The sequence below is a fragment of the Oratosquilla oratoria genome, chromosome 18 (assembly GCF_046742065.1).
Source record: "Oratosquilla oratoria isolate Oo_2021 chromosome 18, ASM4674206v1, whole genome shotgun sequence".
Taxonomy (NCBI): domain Eukaryota; kingdom Metazoa; phylum Arthropoda; class Malacostraca; order Stomatopoda; family Squillidae; genus Oratosquilla; species Oratosquilla oratoria.
Genome location: NC_134794.1, coordinates 25,004,392 through 25,022,037, shown reverse-complemented (window position 1 = coordinate 25,022,037; position 17,646 = coordinate 25,004,392). Strand labels below are relative to the sequence as shown.

Genomic DNA, 17,646 nt, shown 5'->3' with positions numbered 1-17,646 from the left:
CCTCCAGAATACATCAAAGGAGGCGAGTTCCTGCACATGCCCGCAACAGTCTGGAGCCTGGGCACTCTTCTTTACTACATGGTGTGCCGCCGTGATCCTTTCTACACAGACGCCTCCATATGTAGGGCCAGTCCGTCATTCCCGAAGAACGTTCCGAACGTCTGCCGGGACCTAATAATGCGATGCTTCGCAAAAGACCCTTGGGGCCGCCCATCACTCGACGGAATACTGTCCCATCAGTGGTTGGAGAATGAATCATCTTGCCTCTCCTTCGAAAAGGACGGAAAGACGGATTTCACTACCGAAGTGGAGCTCGAAACCGCTAACGTCGCCCCGAGAAATCCTAAAAGGAAAAAACGCCCGACGAAGCCCCAAAACGTCTCTTTATCCATAAAGAAGAAAGGAAGGAAAAGAGACCATTCTGAAGAGGATGACACGCTTCGTGGGAGAAAGAGGCGATAAAAATGATAATGCGCCCACTGCAGTAATGGGACGACGGCTTGAGAGTCTTTGGACTTATTGATTTGTGCCACAACGGCCATTGGAAAAAATGCATGTTGTTAAGAAAAAGAAGATCCCTAAGGAAGAGGTTAAGTCGGTGCCAAGTAATTGGAAAAAGTCTAAATCTGTTACGAGAAAAGCAGAGAAAAGGGAAAGCTGCAATATGTGACAAGATTTAAGAACTTTACAAAGATAAAAAGTGCCAAGTTCAGAAATGGAGAACACATCATGCCCTTTAGAATTCTGTGGAAACTAATAACTGTCTGGTTCAACCGAATCAAAGCAAGACATCGTGAGAAAATGGGATTTCCAAGAAGTTTGATAAAGGGCATTGGTCCCTCAAGCGGCAGAGGGTTTCCCTCAGCTGAATAAAAACCTTTGGCGATGCTTTGAAGATACAAAAACCCGACCACCTTTGTTCATAAAGGATGGCCGTCGTTTGAAGGCTCATTGTGATGGTGTTAATCCTTAAGCCTTGTTGAGATGGGGCTAGTTTAGTAGCCGCAAGGGCTAGTTACTTGAAAACTACTCTACATGCACAGTGTGAACGGAAAGTTAGTTAACTTCCCTCCAATTTATTCTAGTGACAGCACTTACTTGACGGGGACGTCACCTTGCAGCTAGGACTAGCGGCTACTAAACTAATCCCGTGTCAACAAGACTTTAAGCAATGTACTTCAGTTCGAAGCTTTAAGATTCGTTTGAATAAACACCTAAGCAAGATCCTGTAATGCCTGCCATTTGTTTCATATTATATATTTGTTTATTTGTTTGTTATTATTTGTCTGTTTGTTTATTATCATTTGCTTGATTTTCATTTATCATTATTTATCTGTCAATTTATCATTATTTGCTATTTACCTGTTTGTTTATTATCTATCTATACATTTATTCATCTTATTTAATATTTATGTTATTATAACTTTTATGTATTCATTTATTTATTTATCATTATTATATTTTTTTCGTATCCGACCTAGTTATGGACCAAACGGTCTCCTGTCGGCATGCTCCTCCTTTGTAATACTTTGTAATTCAGCTAAATGGAATCATCAGGTGACAGTCGTTAAGTCTACATCAGTCTCTGACTCGTGCCGTTCACACCCTCCGCTCAGCGCTCCCTACGAGAAAGTAATACAACATGGCACATGCCACAAACAGCAACAGCTCCAAGAAACTTGAAGATATGGTGGAGAGTCTCGTGAAAGCAAGAGAAGAGGACAGACAGTTCCTTTTGCAAGCAAGGAAAGAAGACCAGCAGTTTCTAAGCGAGCTAAAAGCGATAGTCATACAATAAAGGCTGGAGATACAAGATCTCAAATCGACTGTAGTTAATCTCCAACCTAGAGTGAAAGACCTAGAGTAGTACACGAGGAGAGAAGATATCATCATCAGTGGTTTAAAGATTGTGAAAACGTATTCGGAAGCCGTGAAAGGTGATTCCGACTATAGTGTGGATAACAGTGGACGGAACATTGTAGAAAATCAAGTGATCCATTCTCTAAGTAACAAGGAAATACAGATCAGAAACACAGAGATATCAGTTTGCCATACACTGGGAAAAAGAAAACAGAACGGTACCCAAAATGTAATCGTGAGATTCGTATCAAGTCGAAGGTGAACGTACTGAAAAACGCCAAGAAACTGAAGGGGACGGGCATCTACGTGAATGAGCACTTGACGAAACGAACCGGAGAGATTTCCAAAACAGCACGCGACATGAGGAAACAAGGGAAGATCATCTCGACATGGACAAGAGACTGCAAGGTGTATATCAAGTGCAGGGATGGAAAAGCACATCAGGTAAATAATCTTGAACAATTAGTTGAATTTCAATAGTTCACATCCCTCAATCTTCTAACACAAACATAACCATGAACACTACAACTAACGCAAAAAAAAAAAAACATAAAAAACTTTTCTTCATGCCATACCCTTGTCCCTACCAATCATCTCAAATGTACATTATGCAAACATTTACATCATTTCATGTGTGTAAATATACCCGTAAATACTGCCAAAAATAACCCCAATATTTTCAGAAACTGGTTCTGCACAGACTGCTCAAAAACATCTCCCTGTCATGCCATCTCAAACACAGAAATTTATATTTTGTTTTCCGCGCCAAATCTCGCATCAAAAAACCCAGATGTATATACCGTAATTAAGAAGTATAAAGAAATAGACAAAATAACAGAAAAGGAGTTTTCGATATCTAATCACAATAATACCCAAATTGACCCGAATTAAATTTCTACTCAAAACTAACAAAAGACAGCGATTACTATAGTGATACACAATTTGACACAGTATTTCGTGATATTGATGGTTTCACACTAATTCACATTAATGCAAGGAGTCTAAACGCATATTATCAGAAAATTGACTGTTATCTCAAGTTACTCAATAAAAGCTTTGACGTTATAGTGATAAGCGAAACATGGATTGACCCAGGATGTCTAGAAATTTTTCTACAAGACTATACTCCCTACAGTGTTAATAGACAGATCCAAAAAGGCGGGGGAGTCTCTATCTTCATAAAAAAAAAAAATTCATGCAAACTAATAAATCAATCCACTAATTTGCATGAAATCCTATTTGATTGCGTAGCCGTTGAGATTTTCAGTAAAAAAAAAAAAAAAAAAAAAAGATATCGTCATAATAAGTATCTACAGAAAGCCAGGCACGAACATCAATGAGTTCACAAATATGCTTGAAGAAATCATAACTCCATTTAGAAATAAAAACCTATATCTCTGTGGGGACTTCAACATAGATTTACTTAAGTATGAGACTCACGAACAAACAAGTCACTTTACAGATAAGATTTTCTCGTTAGGTATATATCCTTTGATAAATAAACCAACCCGAATAACAAATACAAGTGAAACAATGATAGATAACATTTTCAACAATATTGTAAACTCCGAGATTCATAGTGGTAGCTTGATAAGTGACATAAGTGACAATCTACCGGTATTCACTATCAATCCAAAAGAAATGCATTGTATAACAAAACCCACAATTGCACTAAAACGCAAAATAGACGGAAAAAGTATTGCAAAATTAAATCAATGCTTAAAAGAAGAAAATTGGGATCAGGTTTACGAGTCACAAAATGCCAATCTATCACATAACGAATTTGTAAGCATTATCATGAGTAATGTAAACAAATGCTGCCCAGAAAGAGAAGTAGAAATAAAACCATATAACGTAAACTCAAAACCATGGTTTACAAACGGTCTTAAGAACGCGTGTCGAAAGAAAAACCAACTTTACAAGAAATCTATTAAAAGCAAGTCCTTGACAGACGAAAACAAGTACAAAGCGTACGAAAACAAACTTACAACAATTTTACGCAACTGTGAAAAAAATACTATGACACACTGCTTGAAAATTATAATTGTAATATAAAAAAAGACATGGGAAGTAATAAACAACTTAACTAGGCCCAAAAATAATAACACCGATGAATTCATAAACATTATTAAAAACGGAAAAACTAAAAAAGAAGTGGCAAACGAATTTAATGAAGTTTTCTCTCATGTAGAACCTAACCTCGCGAAACAAATAAAGGCAACACATCAAACTTATGAGACCTTTTTGAAACACCGAATATATAACACTATGTTTTTAAAACCCGTCACGGAAAACGAACTTATGAACACAGTAAAATCAATGCAGAACAAGAAATCACTCGATTGCACACGAATCAATATGAACATCGTAAAACAGATTATGCCTATCATCAAAAATCATTTTCTGACAATACCCAATAAATCATTTGAACAAGGAATATTTCCAGATGTAATAAAAATAGCGAGAGTAATACCGATATTCAAATCATCCGACAAATCAAGTTATAATAACTATAGACCAATTTCACTATTACCACAGTTTTCCATAATTCTTGAAGTTATTCACAATTCGCCTTGACTCATTTCTAAAAAAGAAATGACTTCATTCACCATAGTCAATATAGATTTCAACGAAATCTTTCAACGTCAACAACAGTAATGGAATTAACTGAAGAGATAACTAACAATATAGAACAAAAGAAAAAGACAACCGGCATATTTATTGATCTAAAAAAGGCATTTGACACAGTAAATCATGAAATCCTAATTCGAAAGGCCGAGTACTATGGGCTAAGAGGTAAGATTAATGACTGGTTAAAAAGTTATCTAAAAAACAGGAAACAATATGTAGCAATTGAGGAAGAAAGATCACATATTCTACCAGTTACATGCGGAGTACCTCAAGGTTCAGTTCTAGGACCCAAGCTATTCTTATTATACATTAATGACATTACAAATGTATCCAACCTTATGAAATTTATACTGTTCGCCGACGATACCACCATTCTATGCTCTGATATAAATTCCGACAAACTGATCAAGACAATTAATGAAGGATTATGTCAGCTATCTAACTGGTTTTCAGCCAATAAACTATCCTTAAATGTATCAAAAACTAACTACCTGCTTTTCTACAAAAATAATGAAAGCACTAAGCCGATCAAAATAAACAACGAAAGTATTGAAAAAGCGTCCGTCAGTAAATTCCTAGGCGTGTATTTAGACGATCAATTTAACTGGAAACATCATATAAATCACGTGATAAATAAGATGTCCAAAACTTTAGGAATAATGCATAAAATGAGAAATATCCTCAATGAAAATACCCTTCGTACCATTTACTGTAGTCTACTACTACCACCATACCTAAACTACTATTCAGAAATTTGGGGTAATACTTATCAAACTAATCTTCAACGCATAATTACCTCACAAAAAAAGGCAGTGCATATAGTCTGCAACGTAGGTTACTTACAACATACAAATAATTTATTAAAAAAACTAAATCTACTGAAGTACAAAACCGCCTTTGTTATGCACCAAATCTGCAATGAACAAATGAATCAAAACATTGAAATTTTACTCAACTTACGAAACAAGCTATGCGACTAGGCATACAAATAACTTTAAAACTCAATACAGAACAACCAAAAAAGGCCAATGCTTATCTATTATAGGTCTTAACACATGGAATAAACTTGAAAAGGAATTACCTAAGACAAAATGTTTATCAACATTCAAACGATATTTAAAAAAGTCATTAATCTATAAGTATTAGTATATTGAACATTTCAGGTCCATTTCATGATTGCATTCATGGAGAAACTGTCATGTACCGCCCAAGTCTGCCGCTCTTTTTTTTTTTTCCTTGTTACTGCAGGTAACGGTGACCCGGATCCGAGCAGTAAGCAATTATCGTCCCGTCAACAATCGACCTGACCTCTCACTTCTCACCTGACCCCCACAAGATGCGATGTTCACAAATGACCCCGATTCCTACGTGAGGTCGGAGTTAGCAGGGGTCGTGTCACATATCATTGAAAAAAAAATAAAATAATAATAAAATAAATAAATAAATGAATAAATAAATAAATAGATGAATATATATATGAATATATATATATATATATATATATATATATATATATATATGTGTGTGTGTGTATGTGTGTGTGTGTGTGTGTGTGTTTGTGTGTTTGTGTGTGTATGTATATAATATATATATATATATATATATATATATATATATATATATATGTGTGTGTGTGTGTGTGTGTGTGTGTGTGTGTGTGTGTGTGTGTGTGTGTGTGTGTGTATGTATGTATGTATGTATCAAACTAACATGTAACAAAAATAAATAAATAAAATAAAAATAATTCTTTCCTTAACCCATTAAATCCCAAGTTTTTTTGGTCAGGAATTTCCACGGTTTTCTGTAATCTAAGTAATGTGAAGGGTTATGAGAGACAATATATAGTGGTTTTAATGCTTTATTTCCTATAGTAAGCTTATAAGAAGCTGTCCTCAAATGAGGACACTGGGATAATATAATAGCTTTGTATAGTGATAATCTGTTAGCAAAGGATACTATAAAGAAAAACATATTCTTCTCTTTTTGTGTGTTTGATGCTGAAAACTTGTAAAAATAAATCTGATATTCTAAAAAAAATATGATATAAAGTAACCCAATACAAATAAACTGAATCATGAAAGCCAATATATCATTTTGCATTCACTTTTTGTGATAAGGGGCAAAACATTCTATACAGAGTGTTACATTGCATTTAGCACAATATGTTCTTGGTTTCTTGAAGCAAGGTTTCCTTTGGCACCATCTTTGTTGTTCCCGTTTTGCAACAACATGATCTTTTCCGTCATACCGAACATCAGCGAGTTTCGTAGATGGGCCTGGTGCGTTACTTTTTCTCCCCAGTTCTCTGCCTGCATCTCCCAACTTCAAATAAGGCACACATACTGCTCTTTTGAAGCTTACTAAGTCAAGGTGTTCCTTTCCTTAATGTAGGAATTTATGGTTGATCCACGCATTTACAATCATCATGTCTAATACACGTGTGAAGAGCGGGCAATACCACTTCTTTCCCCGTAGAGAAGTTGCGTATTTCCCAGTCAACCAGTCATGGTGATCTACACCTCCCATATAAGCATTGTAGTTGTTCAGAACATTTGGCTGAGGAACATCACCTTTTGCTTTGATATCCCTTTGCCATCTCTTAACCTTTTTGACAGGTTCAATGGTATCATAATTCATTCCATCACAAACACACTTGTTGTCAGACCACCTGACAAAAAGAATTTCTTCATTTGTGTCAAACACATAATCATAGGTGCCTCGTTTCTCTTTTTTCATGATATTTGTTGGCCGTAAAGGACATTTGCTCAATCTGCTTTCCCTGACTGTGCCTGTGGCCTGATAACCGAGATTCCTAAGACGAACTAACAAGTCATACCCAGTGAAAGAGTTGTCAAAGAAAACAGAATGAGAATTTGGTACTTTCACTGCCTCTAACATTCTCAAAACAACCTTTGTTCCGAGTAGCAGGCCATCATTATCATCATTCCTAGAACTCTTGCCACAATACATGTCAAAATTATAGCAGTAACCTGAGGCTCCACATACAGCCCAGAATTTGTACCCAAATCTGATGGGTTTACCTCTCATAAACTGCTTCAATGAATTACGTCCATAGTACTTCACAATCATTTCATCTACAGATATGAATTCCTCAAATATGCCAAACTGCTGAAATTACTCTTTGGCTAGTGACAATAGAGACCTATTTTGAACCCTTTTTCATGTGTATTGTCCTTGGCATCCTCATTATTGCAAAAATGTATAAGACTTTTCACAAGCTGATAACGATTTCTTGACATTGCCCTTTGAATGATTGGGACCCCGAGATGTTCCTCACTTGACCAGTAATCTCTCTCTCAGAAGGAACTTTGTGATATCCAGAAAATAGTAATATTCCAATGAATGTTTTCAACTCATCAACACTGAATGTAAAATCACACATATTTTTACATGAACTTGCATAGTGAACTGTCTCTTTGACAATGTGCTCATAGATGCCGGGAGTCATAAGTTTCTCAAACAGTTCCAGAGGTGATAAAGTATCTAGATTATCTTTCATTTTCTGCAAACAATCCCTGTGATATTCGGAACGCCCTTTGACCTTCCTGTATTCAGGAGTTTTGTGTTTCCATACGGGTTCAGTCACAAAATTTGCGTTTTTTTTGTGGATGATGTAGCGGCTTTAGCTTTATTTTCAGCATGTTCTTCTATCGGCACTCTATCCACATGAACTTCTAAGGTACCAGGCACATCTTGAACAGATATCTCACCCATTTCATCTTCAGCTATATCCTCCTTGTCAGTCAGTTCATCTACATCCGGTGGTACAATAATCACATCAGCTCTTTCAGCTGTATCTTCCTCTTCATCCTCATCAAACAATAATTCAAGGGCTCTCTCAAGTGTGAGTGCAGGACGTTGTCTCTTCGCCATATGCGATGAAACAGAATAATATACATAAGTTTATAAAAGAGAATAATCATAATTTTTTTTTCTTAAATGTTGGCCTGTATTGGCCATGTGAGGGGAAACAGATCCCTCGCACATTGACACTACTATTATACAGTAATTATATAACTACTATAACTAAATAGTTGCACTATTATAATGCACCAACCTTTGAAGCAGTATTCAGTCAGATGTGTTGCCTACAACGATCCGAGCACAAATGACGTATTAGTGGGTGTAGCAGGCACCGTCATCCATGGCATGTTGTAACATGAATAATCAAAGGGAGTCGCAGGTTCTTTTATCGTTGTCCTGTTGTGACCTGTAGTAGCACATGCTTCTATTATATTGTCCCAGTGTCCTCATTTGAGGACAGGCATTTTATAACATTGCTGGCTTGCTGGGTACTAATAATAATTACCTGATATATAATGTACATGGTAAATCAGCGTCTTAGAAACATGTGACAACACCTATAATATCTGTGTCGATAGAGTAGTACTCTGAATTGAAGATGAAATGTTGGCTTATTTGTGGCTCAATTTATCCCTGAAATTGGACCCCAACTAAATGCTTTTGTATGCATCAGTGAAACATAGTTTTAACATGAGGTTGTTGCAAAAACATTATAGCTTGTATTTTATGTATCTTTGAGTTATTCTATTCGCTTATTTATGAATATGACAATAATATACCCGGTGTCCTCAAATGAGGACACTGGGACATAATGGGTTAAAGGAGGAGCAATTCCCCATAAACTTTGCTTCACGCTCTCCCTTTTCAACAAGTAATTTTGTAAAGATTTTGTATATATGCATGTAGAGATTGTATTTTATTTTGTTGAATAAACCTTAACTAACTAATCAACTATATCGCAAAATAATGGGCACACAGGGTAGCGTTGAGGTAAGGAGCGTAACAGGAAAGCTGCCACCTTCCATGGACCGAACACGAGACTCCCAATTGCCGGTGGGTGAGCTTACCGATTAATTACACTACGGTCGCCTCCAGTGATTAATCGCAAATATCACTCATAACATTCCCTCTACCTCACTTTCCACCAAACACCCCAACCCCTACTCCCTCCGCCAGTGTCAAGTCTGGGTATGTGTACCGCTATGAGATCCAACTCACTGCACCACCTTACATATCAAGGGTACTTGAAGAATCCTCCAGTATATTAGTGACGAATATGATTAGTAAACTAGTGATAGAAGCAGAAAACACCGCCGGTGCACAAGGGCTGCAACAAGATCAAATCTAATGTGTTATATTTCCATGGACCGCTCGTACGGAGATAGTTGTCAATTGATACTGATGATGCTATGCACACATTATACCTTTGAGATATCCATAGGCAAAGGGAAGCTGAGACTCTACAATGTTTACTCTGCTCCAGGAAAAATCAATTTCTCCGTCTTCCCCCCACTCACGTCTCACAGTGTGATCTACATGGGGGACTTCAACGCCCTGCACTCTGCCCTAGGAGGTTCTGTTAATCAAGATAAATCGCCTCACGGCAGCCAGAGCAGGATACACAAAATATATCCACATTTATTGTAGATTTGTTCATCAAGAACTTAGGGGTGGAGGGTACCAAAACTGAATAAAAGTCCCTGGCGTCAGACTTTTTTTTGTAAGTAAATTCGTCTACTGTGGTTCAGCAATGCAGCATTGTAGCATATGAATGATTCACCATGGTCTTTCCCGGTGTCAACGGAAAGTTATGCTACAAAGCCCCCAGAGCAAAATGCCCTCCAGCACCAACAAATCAAACCCACAGGATCACGGACCAGAAGTCAAACCAGAGCTTCCACTTATCTCTTTGTACTGTGACTGATGACTTCTCCCAGTGACCTTCCACAGGGACTCAAGTTGACCTTTCCCTCTTTCCTCAGTAACCTTTCCCAGGGACTCCCATTGACCTTTCCTACTTCTCACAGTGACCTCAACAAAGAACTGCCCTTGCCCTCTCCTACTTCTCCCAGTGACATCATCCAAGGAGTCCCGATGACCTATCCTAATCTCCTTGATAAGCAGTACAAGTCTTTCTGCAGAAATTATTCTTCACTAGAACTTCACCTACAGCAACCCTTCAAGATATATAGATATACAGTAGTTCTTCTCACCCTCTGAGAGAGGGAAAAACTTGAGTTTTCGGTGTTTGTGTCAACAGTTTTATTGTACTGTTGCATAGATTGATTATAATCGTTGGCATTCATCATCGCCTATGACAAGACCCTTTCACCTGATATCGAAATCATGAATGATCATCACTGGTGAGAAATGTAGTAACACATTTGTAAATCACAACTAACACCACAGTCGGACGAAAGAAAGGGTTACATACATATACCAAAGGCTTTCCCCCCCTACACGGGGGGTAGCCAAAAAGAAAAAGGCATCGAAAGCATTCCCACCCATTCCATCCCCTACATATTCCACTCCCCTCCACCCTCCTCTCATCTTGGCACCTCCTGGATGACGGATCATCCCTGCATCCTGTCCACTGCCCTGGGTCAGAAGTAGTGTTGCAAGAAAGAAAGAGTTGAGTAAGCGAAACTATATATGTCACATAAGGGTTGGGGTAGTGACATTATTCTTTTCCACGATTCCTTCCTTTTGTTAGAGGTTGCTATTTAAGACAGCACACTCCCTCCACTTTGTACTACTGAAGAGGATTGAAGTGAGCAATCGAAATATATAGTTTCGCTTACTCAACTCATTCTTTCGTCCAACTGTGGTGTTAGTTTGATGAATGATCATGTTCAAACCTTGAACAATGAGACTAAAAAGTTATTCGTGACTCTGAATATATTGAATATCAAAACAGCCAAAGCTATTAGCGTACTTGACTTCAATCAAAATTGTTTACGTGAGAACCTGTGCCCAAAAAGTGTGCACATATATATATATATATATATATATATATATATATATATATATATATATATATATATATACATATATATACATATATATATATACAAAACAAATCACTGAGGGCACGTGACAACATTACTTGCAGAAACCACTTGGAAAATAAAAGCAATGAATACCAAACGTTTTCGTCTATTCAAGACATCATCAGGGTACGATGACGTACACTGATGATGTCTTGAATAGACGAAAACGTTCGGTATTAATTTCTTTTATTTGGTTTCTGCAAAAAAAAAAAAAAAAAAATGATAATATATATATATATATATATATACATATATACATATATATATATATATATATATATATACTTATATTACATATATGTACATATATATATACATATATATATATATATATATATATATACATATATATATATATATATATATATATACATATATATATATATATATATAACAAATCGCTAAGGACACGTGACAACAATACTTGCAGAAACCACTTGGAAAATAAAAGAAATGAATACCAAATGTTTTCGTCTATTCAAGATGATGTCTTGAATAGACGAAAACGTTCGGTATTCATTTATTTTATTTTCCAATTGGTTTCTGCAAATATATACACACACACTCACACACACACACACACACACACACATATATATATATATACATATATATATATATATATATATCTATATATATCTATATATATATATACATAATTTTTTTTTTTTTTCTCTCTTTTTTTTTTTGCCCCCGTTAGGCAAGCGTATTCAGACGAGGAAACCTTTCGGCAGTCAAAGTGTCAACCCTTTGTGAAGTAAGGTGTTTTCTCTTAAATGAATAAATTGTCTTGGAAGGAGCAAAATGAGAAAGAAAACGGTTATCACGAATAGGTATTCGATATGTGTTTCCATCATTCAGAGAAGTCGTTTATCTATTTGTTTGTCTATTTATTCATCTATTCATCTATTCATATTTATTTATCTTAATATATGGGTGCTTATTGAAAGGGATTTAAGCGGGTGCTTGAAAAGACTCCCGTCATATTAAGCTTGAGACTATAGGAGTGGCACCATCATGGAAGGCGCTACACCAAAGGTTTCTCATAAAACACTGTCTCTTGTTGCTTGTCCACTGATATCACGAACAGGGATATGTTGATCTTATACAAGAAGAAGAAGAAGAAGAAGAAGAAGATACAGCGAAGACATATCCGAGCACTATGAACCTGGAGCTGACTTCGCCGTGATCTCTCTCTGAACTCATTATTTCCGTGTTAAAGACTCGAATCATAAGCAACAAATGATGACTCTCTCTCTCTCTCTCTCTCTCTCTCTCTCTCTCTCTCTTTGCATCTGCATAATTGGGAATTTTTTAAAGATAACATAAGTTTTTACATGTAGATACAAGCTTATATTAAGGTGTGTATTCGTATGCGCAATACGAACTAGTCAGTACAGGTGTTTACTTTAATGTGTGATGTGACTTTCATTCATGACAAGGAATTGGGACATTCTCAAACAAAGACTCTCTTGGGAAAGGATGACGAAGCTGAACGAGTTCGAAGTGCAGGAGCTATTGGGCAAAGGAGGCATCGGCTCTGTCTACCGAGCCAAGCGGATCATCGATGGGCAGGAGGTCGCCCTGAAGAAAGTGCCCTTGGCGCGGATGAAATCATATAGACGTCGCAACGGGAAGAAAATCCCGAAGGAAGCTGCGCTTCTGAAGAAGGTGCAGAAGGTGCCCGGCGTCATCAAGCTGTATGATTATTTTATCGCCAATGATAATTTCTATATGGTAATGGAACTTATTCCGTCGTCCATGTCGTTGTACGATTATATAGAAAACGACAACGACCTATCGAATGTAGAAGTCCGAAGACTCTTCAAAAAGATTGTTACAACTATAAAAGGATGTTTTGAAGCCGCGGTCTCCCATAAAGATATCAAGCCAGAAAATATACTGCTCTTCAGGGACAAGAGTTCAGGTCAGCTTGATATCAAGGTAATCGACTTTGGTTGCGGAGAGCGCATTACGAGTTACAAAGGAACGGACACAGGCGGAACTCGAATTTACTAGCCTCCAGAATACATCAAAGGAGGCGAGTTCCTGCACATGCCCGCAACAGTCTGGAGCCTGGGCACTCTTCTTTACTACATGGTGTGCCGCCGTGATCCTTTCTACACAGACGCCTCCATATGTAGGGCCAGTCCGTCATTCCCGAAGAACGTTCCGAACGTCTGCCGGGACCTAATAATGCGATGCTTCGCAAAAGACCCTTGGGGCCGCCCATCACTCGACGGAATACTGTCCCATCAGTGGTTGGAGAATGAATCATCTTGCCTCTCCCTCGAAAAGGACGGAAAGACGGATTTCACTACCGAAGCGGAGCTCGAAACCGCTAACGTCGCCCGGAGAAATCCTAAAAGGAAAAAACGCCCGACGAAGCCCCAAAACGTCTCTTTATCCATAAAGAAGAAAGGAAGGAAAAGAGACCATTCTGAAGAGGATGACACGCTTCGTGGGAGAAAGAGGCGATAAAAATGATAATGCGCCCACTACAGTAATGGGACGACGGCTTGAGAGTCTTTGGACTTATTGATTTGTGCCACAACGGCCATTGGAAAAAATGCATGTTGTTAAGAAGAAGAAGATCCCTAAGGAAGAGGTTAAGTCGGTGCCAAGTAATTGGAAAAAGTCTAAATCTGTTACGAGAAAAGCAGAGAAAAGGGAAAGCTGCAATATGTGACAAGATTTAAGAACTTTACAAAGATAAAAAGTGCCAAGTTCAGAAATGGAGAACACATCATGCCCTTTAGAATTCTGTGGAAACTAATAACTGTCTGGTTCAACCGAATCAAAGCAAGACATCGTGAGAAAATGGGATTTCCAAGAAGTTTGATAAAGGGCATTGGTCCCTCAAGCGGCAGAGGGTTTCCCTCAGCTGAATAAAAACATTTGGCGATGCTTTGAAGATACAAAAACCCAACCACCTTTGTTCATAAAGGATGGCCGTCGTTTGAAGGCTCATTGTGATGGTGTTAATCCTTAAGCCTTGTTGAGATGGGGCTAGTTTAGTAGCCGCAAGGGCTAGCGACTTGAAAACTACTCTACATGCACAGTGTGAACGGAAAGTTAGTTAACTTCCCTCCAATTTATTCTAGTGACAGCACTTATTTGACGGGGACGTCACCTTGCAGCTAGGACTAGCGGCTACTAAACTAATCCCGTGTCAACAAGACTTTAAGCAATGTAGTTCAGTTCGAAGCTTTAAGATTCGTTTGAATAAACACCTAAGCAAGATCCTGTAATGCCTGCTATTTGTTTCATATAATATATTTGTTTATTTGTTTGTTATTATTTGTCTGTTTGTTTATTATCATTTGCTTGATTTTCATTTATTATTATTTATCTGTCAATTTATCATTATTTGCTATTTACCCGTTTGTTTATTATCTATCTATGCATTTATTCATCTTATTTAATATTTATGTTATTATAACTTTTATGCATTCATTTATTTATTTATTTATCATTATTATATTTTTTTCGTATCCGACCTAGTTATGGACCAAACGGTCTCCTGTCGGCATGCTCCTCCTTTGTAATCCTTTGTAATTCAGCTAAATGGAATCATCAGGTGACAGTCGTTAAGTCTACATCAGTCTCTGACTCGTGCCGTTCACACCCTCCGCTCAGCGCTCCCTACGAGAAAGTAATACAACATGGCACATGCCACAAATAGCAACAGCTCCAAGAAACTTGAAGATATGGTGGAGAGTCTCGTGAAAGCAAGAGAAGAGGACAGACAGTTCCTTTTGCAAGCAAGGAAAGAAGACCAGCAGTTTCTAAGCGAGCTAAAAGCGATAGTCATACAATAAAGGCTGGAGATACAAGATCTCAAATCGACTGTAGTTAATCTCCAAGCTAGAGTGAAAGACCTAGAGTAGTACACGAGGAGAGAAGATATCATCATCAGTGGTTTAAAGATTGTGAAAACGTATTCGGAAGCCGTGAAAGGTGATTCCGACTATAGTGTGGATAACAGTGGACGGAACATTGTAGAAAATCAAGTGATCCATTCTCTAAGTAACAAGGAAATACAGATCAGAAACACAGAGATATCAGTTTGCCATACACTGGGAAAAAGAAAACAGAACGGTACCCAAAATGTAATCGTGAGATTCGTATCAAGTCGAAGGTGAACGTACTGAAAAACGCCAAGAAACTGAAGGGGACGGGCATCTACGTGAATGAGCACTTGACGAAACGAACCGGAGAGATTTCCAAAACAGCACGCGACATGAGGAAACAAGGGAAGATCATCTCGACATGGACAAGAGACTGCAAGGTGTATATCAAGTGCAGGGATGAAAAAGCACATCAGGTAAGTAATCTTGAACAATTAGTTGAATTTCAATAGTTCACATCCCTCAATCTTCTAACACAAACATAACCATGAACACTACAACTAACGCAAAAAAAAACATAAAAAACTTTTCTTCATGCCATACCCTTGTCCCTACCAATCATCTCAAATGTACATTATGCAAACATTTACATCATTTCATGTGTGTAAATATACCCGTAAATACTGCCAAAAATAACCCCAATATTTTCAGAAACTGGTTCTGCACAGACTGCTCAAAAACATCTCCCTGTCATGCCATCTCAAACACAGAAATTTATATTTTGTTTTCCGCGCCAAATCTCGCATCAAAAAACCCAGATGTATATACCGTAATTAAGAAGTATAAAGAAATAGACAAAATATCAGAAAAGGAGTTTTCGATATCTAATCACAATAATACCCAAATTGACCCGAATTAAATTTCTGCTCAAAACTAACAAAAAACAGCGATTACTATAGTGATACACAATTTGACACAGTATTTCGTGATATTGATGGTTTCACACTAATTCACATTAATGCAAGGAGTCTAAACGCATATTATCAGAAAATTGACTGTTATCTCAAGTTACTCAATAAAAGCTTTGACGTTATAGTGATAAGCGAAACATGGATTGACCCATGATGTCTAGAAATTTTTCTACAAGACTATACTCCCTACAGTGTTAATAGACAGATCCAAAAAGGCTGGGGAGTCTCTATCTTCATAAAAAAAAAAAAAAATTCATGCAAACTAATAAATCAATCCACTAATTTGCATGAAATCCTATTTGATTGCGTAGCCGTTGAGATTTTCAGTAAAAAAAAAAAAAAAAAAAAGATATCGTCATAATAAGTATCTACAGAAAGCCAGGCACGAACATCAATGAGTTCACAAATATGCTTGAAGAAATCATAACTCCATTTAGAAATAAAAACCTATATCTCTGTGGGGACTTCAACATAGATTTACTTAAGTATGAGACTCACGAACAAACAAGTCACTTTACAGATATGATTTTCTCGTTAGGTATATATCCTTTGATAAATAAACCAACCCGAATAACAAATACAAGTGAAACAATGATAGATAACATTTTCAACAATATTGTAAACTCCGAGATTCATAGTGGTAGCTTGATAAGTGACATAAGTGACAATCTACCGGTATTCACTATCAATCCAAAAGAAATGCATTGTATAACAAAACCCACAATTGCACTAAAACGCAAAATAGACGGAAAAAGTATTGCAAAATTAAATCAATGCTTAAAAGAAGAAAATTGGGATCAGGTTTACGAGTCACAAAATGCCAATCTATCACATAACGAATTTGTAAGCATTATCATGAGTAATGTAAACAAATGCTGCCTAGAGAGAGAAGTAGAAATAAAACCATATAACGTAAACTCAAAACCATGGTTTACAAACGGTCTTAAGAACGCGTGTCGAAAGAAAAACCAACTTTACAAGAAATCTATTCAAAGCAAGTCCTTGACAGACGAAAACAAATACAAAGCGTACAAAAACAAACTTACAACAATTTTACGCAACTGCGAAAAAAATACTATGACACACTGCTTGAAAATGATAAAAGTAATATAAAAAAGACATGGGAAGTAATAAACAACTTAACTAGGCCCAAAAATAATAACACCGATGAATTCATAAACATTATTAAAAACGGAAAAAACTAAAAAAGAAGTGGCAAACGAATTTAATGAAGTTTTCTCCCATGTAGGACCTAACCTCGCGAAACAAATAAAGGCAACACATCAAACTTATGAGACCTTTTTGAAACACCGAATATATAACACTATGTTTTTAAAACCTGTCACGGAAAACGAACTTATGAACACAGTAAAATCAATGCAGAACAAGAAATCACTCGATTGCACAGGAATCAATATGAACATCGTAAATCAGATTATGCCTATCATCAAAAATCAT

General features: G+C 37.0%; 1 protein-coding gene across 1 annotated transcript; it reads left to right on the top strand.

Moving 5' to 3' along the window:
- Window positions 1–12,848: 12,848 nt before the first annotated feature.
- On the top strand, window positions 12,849–13,385 carry LOC143034791 (serine/threonine-protein kinase pim-3-like). Its single transcript, XM_076201138.1, has one exon. It carries the CDS (start codon window positions 12,849–12,851, stop codon window positions 13,383–13,385), a length of 537 nt encoding a protein of 178 aa, XP_076057253.1.
- The last annotated feature ends 4,261 nt before the right edge of the window (window positions 13,386–17,646 follow it).

Coding starts and splice junctions, on each gene's coding strand:
- LOC143034791 (XM_076201138.1), top strand. CDS start 12,849: ATGACGAAGCTGAACGAGTTCGAAGTGCAGGAGCTATTGGGCAAAGGA.